This window comes from Carettochelys insculpta, chromosome 29, assembly GCF_033958435.1.
Source record: "Carettochelys insculpta isolate YL-2023 chromosome 29, ASM3395843v1, whole genome shotgun sequence".
NCBI classification, from domain to species: domain Eukaryota; kingdom Metazoa; phylum Chordata; order Testudines; family Carettochelyidae; genus Carettochelys; species Carettochelys insculpta.
Window position 1 is genome coordinate 2,819,545 of NC_134165.1, and position 12,035 is coordinate 2,831,579.

General features: G+C 64.7%; 1 protein-coding gene across 1 annotated transcript; it reads right to left on the reverse strand.

The window, feature by feature from the left end:
• Nucleotides 1-147: 147 nt before the first annotated feature.
• RTBDN (retbindin) lies at nt 148-9,464 on the reverse strand. Its single transcript, XM_074979792.1, has 6 exons — nt 9,458-9,464; nt 4,845-5,012; nt 4,393-4,492; nt 2,625-2,753; nt 2,056-2,164; nt 148-1,445 (listed from the first exon to the last, which is right to left on the reverse strand). The coding sequence occupies exons 2-6, from the start codon at nt 5,005-5,007 to the stop codon at nt 1,200-1,202; spliced, it is 747 nt and encodes a 248-aa protein (XP_074835893.1). The 5' UTR covers nt 5,008-5,012; nt 9,458-9,464; the 3' UTR covers nt 148-1,199.
• Between the last annotated feature and the right edge of the window lie 2,571 nt (nt 9,465-12,035).

The following is a 12,035-nucleotide window of genomic DNA, read 5'->3' on the forward strand; positions in this document are numbered from 1 at the left end:
GCAGCCGCCTCTGGGGTGGGATCTCTCGCCTGGCCCTGTGATGCAGCCGCCTCTGGGGTGGGATCTCTCGCCTGGCCCTGTGATGCAGCCGCCTCTGGGGTGGGGCCAAAAAATTAAAATCCCACGGACCAAATTTTAAAGGTTTTTAGTTTATTTCTTTGCATCTGATTTTCAAACTGCATTTCCCCCTTGTAATCCCAGTTCTGGGGAGCAAATGGGCAGAAGGGAGCTGGGGTGGCCCCATGGGAACCGACAGAGCAGGGGGGCTGAGTCGGGGGGTGGAGATTTTGGGCTGGTGGTGGGGGCCTGGCTGAACACACTGGCACCTGCTGGTCTCCCCCAGACCCCTCTGTCCCCCTGCACTGGGGGAGGGACAGATCCCTGCTCCCTGGCACCGTGGAATCACTGTCTGATGTTTGCCCCCTGAGCTGGCTGCCGGACCATGCAGCATGCCCCAGTGCCAGCCTGCTCAGCCCAGCCCCCTGCATGGGGCAGCTGTCCCCCTGCAGAACAGCCCCTACTGCCCAGCGGTGTCATGAGAGACTCACCCCCGTCTGACCCATGCAGGGCAGTTTAGGAATGGTTCTCTTCTATGTCAAGGGCTGGGGGGTGCTGACATCTGGGGGGCTGGGGCTGTGTGGGGTCAGGTGGCAGGGGGTCCTCCCTGCCCCTGGGGTCCTGGCCTGCACCTCCTCCAGCTGGCTTGACCCTAGGCATGGGGCGTCTGCTGGGGCAGTGTGAGCTAGTGGTTAGAGCAGGACTCCTGGGCTCTTCTCCAGGGCGTGGGAAAGGAGCGGAGTCCAGTGCTCTGTGGGGAGGGGGTTGCGGGGACTTAGAACTGAGCTACCGCCACTGACTGAGCTATTCTGTGCCTCAGTTTCCCCCTGCGTACGGCAAGCTACTGGAACAGCTGTGTTCCTGCTGGTGCCAGGCCTGTGTGACGGGGGGACGGGCGCAGGTTGTTAGCAGGGACGTCCTACCTTGGGAGCTGGCTGCTCAGGGAGGGGGGAGCTAACGCCCCCTTGCGCTGGGCCCTGTGGCCGTGGGGGCAGCCCCGGTAGCGGCTGGCTGCAGTAGGAGGGGGGCAGAGAAGCGGTCACAGTGCAGGGGGCGGTCACGGGGCTCTGGGGTTTGCATAGATTACAAGCGATTCCCCCCCAGGCCCCTGGAGCGGGTGGGGGTGGGGGGGGGCAGCGGCTCTAGAACCCGCTGCCACTGCCCTCCACGTCCTCCATGAAGACGGAGCGCTGGTGCCGGCCGCCCCTGTCCCGCCGGCGGAGGCTGCTCGCCGGGCAGGGCCCCCAGGGGCCGCCCGCTTGGCTGGGGTCCGGCTCCTCCAAGCTGGCGTTGGCGTCCGGCAGGCTCAGGCAGGGGCAGGGCTCCCGGGCGGCGACGAAGGAGTCACCCCAGATGTTCTCGCAGAGCTCCCGGCCGTCCCGGTACATCTGGGGGCAGAGAGAGGGGAGAGGTGGGGTGGGACCCAGGGCCTTTCCCCATGGGAGGCGTTGGCTCTAGGGGCTCAGACTCGGGGCCTTTCCCCACCAGGGGGTGCTGGCTCTAGGGGCTCAGACCCGGGGCCTTTCCCCACCGGGAGGCGCTGGCTCTAGGATGTCAAACCTGGGGCTCTTCCCCACTAGCTGGTTCCAATCCAGCCCCAGGGGCTGGTGCAGTGTTATGGGGAGGGGCAGTTGAGTGTCTGACCAGCCCCTCTGCTGGTCTCGGGGCACAGAGGGGTTGGGGCTGCTCAGGGCCAGGCTGTGGGTCACGCAGGCCCCCCTTGGTAGTGGGGAGGGCACAGGGCACCCTCGGGAGGGGGGATCTGTGACCCCAATTCAGCCAGCCCCCTCCAGCCCACCTGAGGGGCAGCCCTGCAGGTGTATTCCCCCCACCACTCACAGAGGGGAAAAGCCCCGGGTCCCATTCCACCCCCACATGCCTCGAGCTGGTCAGGTCTCAGCCCAGCTGCAAGGTGCCTGTACCACAGAATACCCCCTTCCCTGGGGGAGTCCCCAGCTGCCCCCTGCCCCCCCCAGCTGGGCTGAGCCACCCCCTCACCTGGCTGTAGGGCACGCAGTCCTGGCTGCAGTTGTTCCCCTGGGGACCCCACTGCCAGTCACTCAGCCAGTTGTGGGCACAAGTCAGGTCGTCCTTGCAGGCTGTGTACCTGGGGAGGAAGGAGGAGTTGGCAGCGGGGGGTTGATACACACTAGGGAATACCCCACATTGATCCCCATAGTGCCCCACAGCAAACCCCTGGGGCCACCTAGCCCAATTCCCCTGCAGCTGGGAGTTCCGCAGGTCCCTCACGCTGTGTTAAAGGGGCAGTTCCCCACCCCTCCCTGCACCTGGGGCATGGGCCTTCAGACCTGCCCAGCTGGGAGCTTGTCATGGGGACTGGCCAATTCCTTCCTGGCATCACAGGCACTAGCCTGGCTCCCTGCCCCACAGCCAGTAGTCCTTGCTCCCCTGCGAGAGCCAGGGAGAGAACCCAGGAGTTCTGAACCCCCATTTCCCCTGCTCTAACCACTGGACCCTGCTCCCCTCCCAGAGCCAGACAGTACCCAGCAGTCCTTGCCCCCGGATCCAGGCCACTCAGGAAGGTGGCGGAAGGCGCGTTGACTTACCACTCCTCGCAAAAGCGCTGGCAGAGGGGCACCTCCAGCATGGCCGTGGGGCGCCGGGGGTGGGGCCAGCGGGCGGCACTGGGGGAGCAGCGATAGAAGCATTCGACCCGTTGCAGGTAGTTCTCGCACCTGGGGAGGGAGCGCAGGGGAGGGGGTGTTAGAGTGGGGAGCCCCACAGGCCGCCTCAGGAGCTGCACCTGGTGTGTGGGTAGGATGTGGGGGGTGCCCAACAGACGGTCCGTCCACTGACTTTCACTGCTGGTCCCCAGGGTGTGGGTAGGGGCCGATGTGCTGCGGGTGGTCCCAACTGCACTGGGCTATAACTCAAGTCTTTGTGAAACCCCCGGGGCTTCTGGGATAGAGTCACAGGGGGGTGTTTGTCACCAGACGTCAGCAGGGCACTGCTGCAGGGAAGCTCACAGCTGGTGGTATATGGGTGCTAGCAGGGCACTGCTGTGGGGAAGCTCACAGCCGGGGGTCACTGGGTGCTAGCAGGGCACTGCTGTGGGGAAGCTCACAGCCGGGGGCCAGGGGGTACTAGCAGGGCGCTGCTGCAGGGAAGCTCACAGCTGGGAGTCGCTGGGTGCTAGCAGGGCACTGCTGTGGGGAAGCTCACAGCTGGGAGTCGCTGGGTGCTAGCAGGGCACTGCTGCGGGGACGCTCACAGCCGGGCATCTCTGGGTGCTAGCAGGGCACTGCTGTGGGGAAGCTCACAGCCAGGGGTCGCTGGGTGCTAGCAGGGCACTGCTGCGGGGAAGCTTACAGCTGGGGGTAGGTGGGTGCTAGCAGGGCACTGCTGCAGGGAAGCTCACAGCTGGGAGTAGGTGGTTGCTAGCAGGGTACTGCTGCAGGGAAGCTCACAGCTGGGGGTAGGTGGGTGCTAGCAGGGCACTGCTGCAGGGAAGCTCACAGCTGGGAGTAGGTGGGTGCTAGCAGGGCACTGCTGCAGGGAAGCTCACAGCTGGGGGTCGGTGGGTGCTAGCAGGGCACTGCTGCAGGGAAGCTCACAGCCGGGGGTTGGTGGGTGCTAGCAGGACACTGCTGCGGGGAAGCTCACAGCCAGGGGCCGGTGGGTGCTAGCAGGGCACTGCTGCAGGGAAGCTCACAGCTGGGGACCGGTGGGTGCTAGCAGGGCACTGCTGCGGGGAAGCTCACAGCTGGGGGTAGGTGGGTGCTAGCAGGGCACTGCTGCGGGGAAGCTCACAGCTGGGGGTAGGTGGGTGCTAGCAGGGCACTGCTGCAGGGAAGCTCACAGCTGGGAGTAGGTGGGTGCTAGCAGGGCACTGCTGCGGGGAAGCTCACAGCCGGGGGCCGGTGGGTGCTAGCAGGGCACTGCTGCAGGGAAGCTCACATCCAGGGGCCAGTGGGTGCTAGCAGGGCACTGCTGCGGGGAAGCTCACATCCAGGGGCCAGTGGGTGCTAGCAGGGCACTGCTGCAGGGAAGCTCACATCCAGGGGCCAGTGGGTGCTAGCAGGGCACTGCTGCGGGGAAGCTCACAGCTGGGGACCGGTGGGTGCTAGCAGGGCACTGCTGCGGGGAAGCTCACAGCCGGGGGTCGGTGGGTGCTAGCAGGGCACTGCTACAGGGAAGCGCACAGCAGGGGGTTGCTAGGTGCTAGCAGGGCACTGCTGCGGGGAAGCTCACAGCCGGGGGTCGGTGGGTGCTAGCAGGGCACTGCTACAGGGAAGCTCACAGCAGGGGGTTGCTAGGTGCTAGCAGGGCACTGCTGCAGGGAAGCTCACAGCCAAGGCAGCATCGCTGTCCTACCTGGGGCTGAGGCTGCCGCAACGATCCCAGTAGATGTCATTGACCTTGGCGAGTGGGCTGCTGGAGACCTCCTGGGCCACCTTGGGTGAGCAGCAGGCGTCTGGGAAGCGAATCCGGCCATCCATCAGCACCACCCAGGGTCCCGCCTCCGCACTGCCCCTGCCCACCTCATGGCCAGCGGGTCCCCGGGGAGGTGCCGTGTGAGGGGTGACAGGCCCTTTGCGTTTTCCAGGGCACAGGGGCAAAGCCGCTGCTCACGGGGCTTAGTGCCGCGGGGCTGGGAGGCAGGACTCCTGGGTTCTATGCCCAGCTCTGGGAGGGGAGTGGGGACCAGTGGTTAAAGCAGAGGGCTGGGGCTGGAGATGCCCCTTGAACCCGCTTGTTCTGACCCAGTTTTGTCCTCCACACACCTTAGCTGTTTGTGGCCCCTTCCCCGCGTGCCCATCACTCACTGTTGGCATAGATCTGGCACACACCCAGCTGCCCCTCAGGGCTAGGGGCTGCCTTGTGCTTCCCACCAGGCAGGCAGTGGCTGTCCAGCCCCCAGGCTCCTCCGCACAGCACCGCCAGCACCCAGCCGGCAGCCAGTGCCCACGCGCTGCCCCCACTGCTCATGGCACCTGGGAACAGAACCAAAGGGGGGACTTGGTCAGAAGGAAAGCCTGGAGGGCTGGGCCAATAGCCTCCCTCTGAACTAACCATACCTGGCCTGGCTGGGGGTTGGGGGTGAGGAAGGGCTGTGCGGGGGGGCAGTCAGACTGGCGCTGGGGGTTGGGGCTGCAGACTCAGCCTGGCCTGATGCAGTCGGCCAGGTCGTTGGTTATTGACCCCCAGCTGCTCTGCTGGCTGGGAAACTGCACTGTGTCCTTCCTGACCCCTGCAGGGGTTGGTGCCCTGGAGCATCACAGTGACAGATGCAGAATTTTCCCCTCTGCCAGGAAATGATTACAGCAGCCTTAGTCCTTCCCTCAAAGATCTCTCTGGGGCCTGGCTGGCTCCAGCTACAGTCCCAACCAGCTGGGTGAACTGCGTCTTTCCAGGATCCATCCGACTTCCAGCAGAGACTGTAACAGGGGTGGGGAAGAGTCAGGGCTCCTGGGTCCTACCCTCAGACCCTTCCTTGGCAGAGGGGTTATTCCTGTGAGGGACCGGCCAGGTCACATGCGGGTGCCTTGAGGGGCTCAGGCCATCTTATCTGTCCCCCTAATTGGATTTGAACTGGAGAGCTGGCTGTAAGTCGGACTTGACAACTTCCACCCCTGGTGCCCAAGGTGACTTCTGCTTACCGAGCCAGATCCGGCCTTCCCCAGCGAATTAGGCCAACGTGCCGAAATTAGACACTTCGGGGGGGTTGGCTCTGGCAGCTTCCTCCCCCGGGGTGATCAGATGTCCCCAGGGCTGCTTGCCTGGCAGAAACCCAACCCCTTTCTCTCCCCAAGGGCAGTTGGGAACCAAACCCAGGTGTTCTGGCTCCCAGCCCCTGCTCTGAGGTCCCACTCGCCTTCCAGTGCTGGAGACTGAACTCAGGAGTCATGACTTCCAACCCCCACACCCCGCTGTAACCATTAGGCCCCACTGCCTACTTCCTAGAGCTGGGGAAAGAACCCAGCAGTCCTGGCTCTGAGTTACTGTGGTGTCCACATCAGAAGGCTCTGCCTTCCTTCCCAGAAGGGCCAATGTGTGCATGGGTGGGGGATGGGTGCTGTGTTACCAGCCCCACTGATGAGTCAGGGTCCCCTCCCACCAAAAAAAATCCTTAGATGGACTTAAGGATCCTGAGGAATTCAGAGACACCGGGGTCCCTTCACGGACCTTGCGGAGTTTAAGTTGTCAGAAAATCGCACTTTCCAGGGCTGGAAGGTTTAGTGGTTAGAGCGGAGGCCCACCTGTCAGGACGCCTGGGTCCTTTGGCAGTGGGAGGGTGAGACCGAAAACAAACGAGTGCAGGGACCCCCATCCCGAGGCTCCAGGAGCTGGGGCTTCATGGGGGAGAGCTTGAGTGTGCCAGGTCAGTGTCTCTCCCTGCTCCTGAGGCTGACCACCCGAACTGCCAGCTGCAGGGGACGTCTGAGAGGCGTAGGATGGGGATGACCTAGCGATCAAGGTCGGGGTGTCATTGTGGGGTGTGCGTTGTTAGCAACACTAGGGGAACATCTGGAGACCCCCCCCATCGAGATCACATTGCAGTAGCACCCAGAGACCCCCATGATCAAGAGCAGGGCTTCTTTATGGAGTATGAATTTTTAGCAGAGTTATGGTAGCACCTGGACCACCTCCCCCAGTCAAGATCAGGGCCCCATTATGGAGTGTACGTTATTAGCAGTATTACGGTAGCACCTGGAAACCACCCCCACAACCCCCGCAAACAGGCTCAGGACCCATTGTGCCAGGCGCTGAACAGCCAGCTCCGAGGCAGTCCCTCCCCCAAGCTGATCTCACTCTAACTGGGCAAAGGGAGGGTCATTATCGCCCCTTGCCGATGAGGAAACTGAGGCATGGGCCAGTTAAATGATGTGCCCAAGGAGCCAGGGCTCCTAACCGCTTTTCCCAGTTCTGCATGGGGAGTGGTGTCTAGCGGTTAGAGCTTGGGGACAGGCCTGGGAGCTGGGACTCCTGGGCTCTTTCCCCAGCTCAGGGACAGGGGAACGGTGTCTAGTGGTGAGAGCCGGGGGGGGCGGGAGCTGGGGACCCGGGCTGTCTCCGTAAGACCAGGAATGCCAAGTTCCTGCTGGGGGCAGGTGAGTGGCACTGACATGACGGTGCAGCCAGTTTCCACACCTGGGGCCAGCGGGACCGTCCCCAGGGCAGGTTACGCTGGGGTTCCCTGCTAGAGAATTTCTTCCACCTTCCTAGGGAGCCACTGGACTGGGGCCTGGCAAGGTGACAGGGTCAGAGGCTGGCTTGGCCCATGGATCCCATGAGCCCAGTGCTGAGCCAGCCGGTGTGTTAGAGATCTGCCAGTAACAGCCTCCTTGCTAGGACCTGGCTAGGCCCCACTTCCAGCAGCCCCCTCGCCTGGGCAGTGCCTTCCTCGCATGGCTGCGCTGGGCCCCAAGGGCATAGCTCAAACCATCCCATCTGCTGCAGCCACTTGGCCCCCCCCCCCACTGGGTGCAAAGGCTGTGGGAGGCCTAGTGGTTAGAGCTAGGGCCCACCCACCAGGATGCCTGGGTTCTGGCCTCAGCTCTGATTGGAAGTGGGGTGTGGGGCAGTGTGTGGGGATGGAAGGGGCCTGGACAAGCCCTTGAGCTGTGGCAAGACAAGGAAATCTCAATGGAAAAGTTATTGACTTGCTCCCCTAACACCAGCACGGGGGTCACCAAATGGAATGAAGGGGCAGCAGGTTTAAACCTAACCAAGGGGCGTTTTTCCACCCAGCACAGGGTCGACCTGTGGGCCTCCTCGCCGGAGCAGGGTGAAGACCAGAGCTTGAACCAGTTCAAAAAAGAACTAAGTCCATCCATGGAGGTTGGGTCCATCAATGGCTCTTAGCCAGGTGGGGCCGGAACCGTGTCCCTGGCCTCTGCTTTTCAGAGGCCGGCAATGGGCGAGAGACGAGAGGTCGCTCAGTGATTGCCTGTGGGATTAGGGTCAGGGGCTCCTGGCCTTACAGGACACAGCGCTGGATGGACCTTGGGCTGACCCACCGTGGCCGCTCTGATGTTGGGCCTCCAGCTTGTTCTCAAAAGCGAGCGGATCCCTCAGCCCCCAGACCTGCCGACACCCAGAGTTCAGAAGTTTCTCTAATATCTAACCTAAACCTCCCCGGCGTGGACGAAGTCCAGGGCTGCTTGTCCGCCTTGCAGGGGACCTGGAGAACAAAGGCTCCCACCGTGTTGGCCTTTCCTCGAGGCTAACCCTGTCCCATGACGAGGTTCGGCCGACCCCTCGCTCTCCACTGGCCTCGGTCCGCCAGGCCTGTCTCCGCAGTGCCCAAATCTGGGCCCAGCGCTCACCGGAGGTTATCGTCCTGCTCTGCCCAGTGCCGGCGCCTGGTTAGCCGACCCCCAAAGCGCAGCTGCCATCTTTGCAACCGCACCAGGCTGGGACTCATACGCAGTTTGTGACCCGCCGTCTCGCCCGCCCCGTTTCAGCCCTGTTACCAGGCCGCCTCCAGTGTGAGCAGGGCAGCCGATTGTCCCTTCCTTTGCAGGTGTCTTGAGTTAGTTTCAAGGGGGACAGGGCTGGAAGGCAGGATGCCTGGGTTCTGTTTCCAGCTCCGGGAGGGGAGTGTTGTCTAGTGGTTAGCGAAGGAGGGTGTTGGGATTCAGGACTCCAGGGGTCTATTTCCAACTCAGGGAGGGGGTCGTGGTGGGCTGGAGCAGAGGGTACTGGGATGCAGGGTGCCTGGCTTTGTTGTCAGTGGTGTGGGGAGTGTTGTCTAGTGGTCAGCGTGGGGCGGTTGGGGGTCAGGACTCTTGTGTGACCTCTGTGAGTCATTTCCCTTCTCTGTGCTGCCCCCTCCCCCGGCCTACGAGGCTCTCTGCTGCCCTTTGAGTGCTCCAAGTGCCCGATGCCCCGGGGAGGGGGTGGGGTTCATGGGGTAGGTAAACTGAGGCAGGGAGCCCTGAGAATGCCTGGCAGGGGGGCGCAGACCTGACACCCCAGGCAGCCCCCCCTCCCCCACCCCCTCCTGATTCGCATAGGCCGGAAATCAATCAGCCGCCCCCCCCCCGCTGCCCGGCCCCCCCGCCCTCACTCACCCCAACTCCGCAGCAGGTGGTCGGGGGGAGCCCTGGGAAAGGAGGGAGCCCGGGCTGCCTGGAGGGGCGGGGGGCGGAGTGACGCCTCCTTTTCAGAGTCCCCGATTCACCCGCCACGCGGCTCTAGGGGTGGCCTGCACTACCTGGGGCTGAGCCCCTCCCGCCCTCTGTCTTGAGCCCCCCGGGACAGTAGCCGCTGGGATTTCGGGGGGCGGCCGCCCCATCTCGTCACAGCCCCCCCCGGCGGGCGAAAGGGGCGGGGGGAGTCGGGGAGCAGACGGGGCACCGCCCCCCGTCCCAGCGCCCCCCCGCGTCAGCTGTAATTAACAAGGGGCTGGGGAAAGTGACCCCCTTGCGCCTACCTGCGCCGGCCGCGGGGCTCTTGGGGTGACCGGCTGGGGGGGCTGCCGAGGCCTGGGCCGAGCCGAGCCGCTGGCGGGCGATGGGAAGCGGCGACAGTCGCTCTTTGGCTCCGGCTGCTGCAACGGGACCGCCCCCCGTTCTCCCGCCCCGCCCCGACACGGGAGGGGGATCCGGAGCCGCCCGCGTCACACGTCTCCCTCCCCCCCACATCCGATCACCGGGCTGCGCCGCGCCCAGCCACCCCCCCGCCCGCCATGCAAATCTATGGGGCGAACCCGGGGGGCGTCCTCCCGGGATCCGGGCCTGTGCTTGGACCACGGACTCCGAATGTCCCGGCTCCCGCTGGCGGCCGAGCAGGAGGCATCGCCAGGCGCGGAAATGCAGCTGCCTCTGGGGTGGAGCGCAGGGAATGTATAACAAAGCACAGCACAAGTGAATCCCGGGAGTGAGCCGAGGCCTGTCTCCTGTATGCAGCAGCGGGTGGAGGGCAGGGAGGCCTCCGAGAGTTTTCTCACTCCTGTGATCTCCTTCCCCCTGGGCCTGGGGCCTGGGCCACCCAGGCCTTCCCTGCCACTGACAGAGAGGGGGCTCTGGGCCCCTCTGCATCCACGGAGGTCGGGGACCCTGTGCCCCACCCCCCCGGAGTTACCTCTGAGTTTCATCTGCCCTCTCCATGGTGATTCAATGCCCTCTCTGTTCGGGCATCGCTGGGCTCCTGCCTGGCCTGGTCCGGTCCAGCCTGGACTGTGAAGTGTCTGTGGGGGGAGTGAGCAGGGCCCAGGACGGACAGACAGAGCCCCGGCCCCAGGGAGGGGCCCTACAGCCTGAGCCCCCTAACTTAGAGTCAGAACCTGCCCCGGTCTGAGCTGCTAACCACAATGGGTTCCAAGGAGCCATTCGGTTCCCGGCACTAACCTTCGCCCACAGCAGGGAGACCCCTGGCTCTGGGAGGGGAGCAGGGTGCAATGGTTAGAGCGGGTGGGGGCTGGGATAGGAGTCAGGACTCCTAGGTCCCGCCACCAGTTCTGGCAGGGGCGTGGGGTCTAGCGGTTAGAGTGGAGGGGAGGGGGCAGGAGCCAGGACTCCTGGGTTCTGTCACCAGCTCTGGCAAAGGGATGGTTCAGGCCTGACCTTCCCAAACCAGGTGCAAGATAGCAGCCGGCACTGACCCAACCCGGGTCTCCAAGGGACGAGGCCAGCTGCCTTTCTGGGGACTGCGGGCTCTGGTGCGCCAGGCTGGGGGGCCCGCATGGGGAACACGCTGTAGCGAACCGTCCTGGCTCTGGGGACGCAGTCACAGGCCCTGGGAGTGGCTGGGAGTGGGGTAGGCTGAAGAGAGCTTCTTCTCCACCTCCTAGAGGCTGTTAAGGCTCCAGGGGGGGTGGGGGAGCAGGGCCCAAGAACACATGAAACTGGGAGTCAGGACTCTTGGGGTCTCTGCTCGGCGCTGAGAGGGGAGTGCTGGCTAGTGGTTAAAGCAGGGATTGGGTGGGCTCGGAATCAGGACTCCTGCAGGGCACTGGGAAGGGAGTAGTGTCTAGTGGTTAGAGGGGGGGGTGGTAGGTGCTGGAAGTCAGGACGCTGGGATCCCCGCGGGCACTAGGAGGGTGGCCTAGTGGTAGGAGCAGACGACCACAGTCCCAGGTTCCCTGGGTTGAATTAAGGGCTGAGTCACAGGGACCCCATGCACGTGGGGGTCGGGGCCCTCCTGCTCTGGGTCTGTGCCTCAGTTTCCCCCACGGGACCCACGGCAGAGCATGTGGCGCTACCAGGGCTTTGCCGCCAGCTCCTGGGCGTAGGTTGGCAGTGGGGGCGGCTGCTACGCCCACTGTCCTCCTTGCCCATGGGGCTGGCGCATGGCCTGGGGACAGGGCCCCAACCTGGCTTGCCCCAGGCAGATGTCGTCACGGCTTTGACCGCGGTCCTTCTGGCAGGCAGCTGGCCTCCCCTAAGCGCCGGATGGGATTAGCAGGTAGGAACCGCTGTGGGACAGGGGATTAGAGCCGCCTGTGCCAGCTAGCTGAGGCCACCCCGGTGGGCGCTGGCCCCGGGCTTCACCTGCCCTGCAGCCAGAGACCAGGCAAAAGCTGGGTTCCTGGGCTGCTTTCTCCCCTGGAGGCCCGGCCTCTCCCCAGCTCTACACTCCGGCCTCCCCGCCCGCCCCTCGCAGAGCCTCAAAGGGAACCCAGGAGTCCTGCCACCCAGCCTCCCTTGGGGGCTGGTCCCAGGTGTCTCCCAGGCTGTAGGGCTGGGACTGGCCACCAGAGAGCGACAGAGCCCCGCGGCATTTCTGCGGGACCCCCAGCAGTGCCCGGCCCCCTCCCAGCGCTGGGTCGGGGGGGCTTTGCCTGGAGCGGAGCCAGTGCGGCGGCGTCGCGGGGGGAGACTCGGGGTCCGGGCGGCTCCGGGCTCAGGAACACAGCGCGGGGGCCGCGTTTCCCCGGCAGCCCGGAGCAGCCGGCCCTGGAGAGCTCCCGGCTCCAGCACCGTGGACAGCGCCGGGAGCCGCGCACTGCACCCTGCGGGACAGGCCCGCTGCTCTCTGCCCCTCCTCGGCCTGTCCCAGGCCGCTCCCTC

Coding starts and splice junctions, on each gene's coding strand:
- RTBDN (XM_074979792.1), bottom strand. CDS start 5,007: ATGAGCAGTGGGGGCAGCGCGTGGGCACTGGCTGCCGGCTGGGTGCTG. Junction 4,493..4,844: donor GTGCCAGATCTATGCCAACA/GTGAGTGATGGG, acceptor TTCGCTTCCCAG/ACGCCTGCTGCTCACCCAAG. Junction 2,754..4,392: donor TGCGGCAGCCTCAGCCCCAG/GTAGGACAGCGA, acceptor CTCCCTCCCCAG/GTGCGAGAACTACCTGCAAC.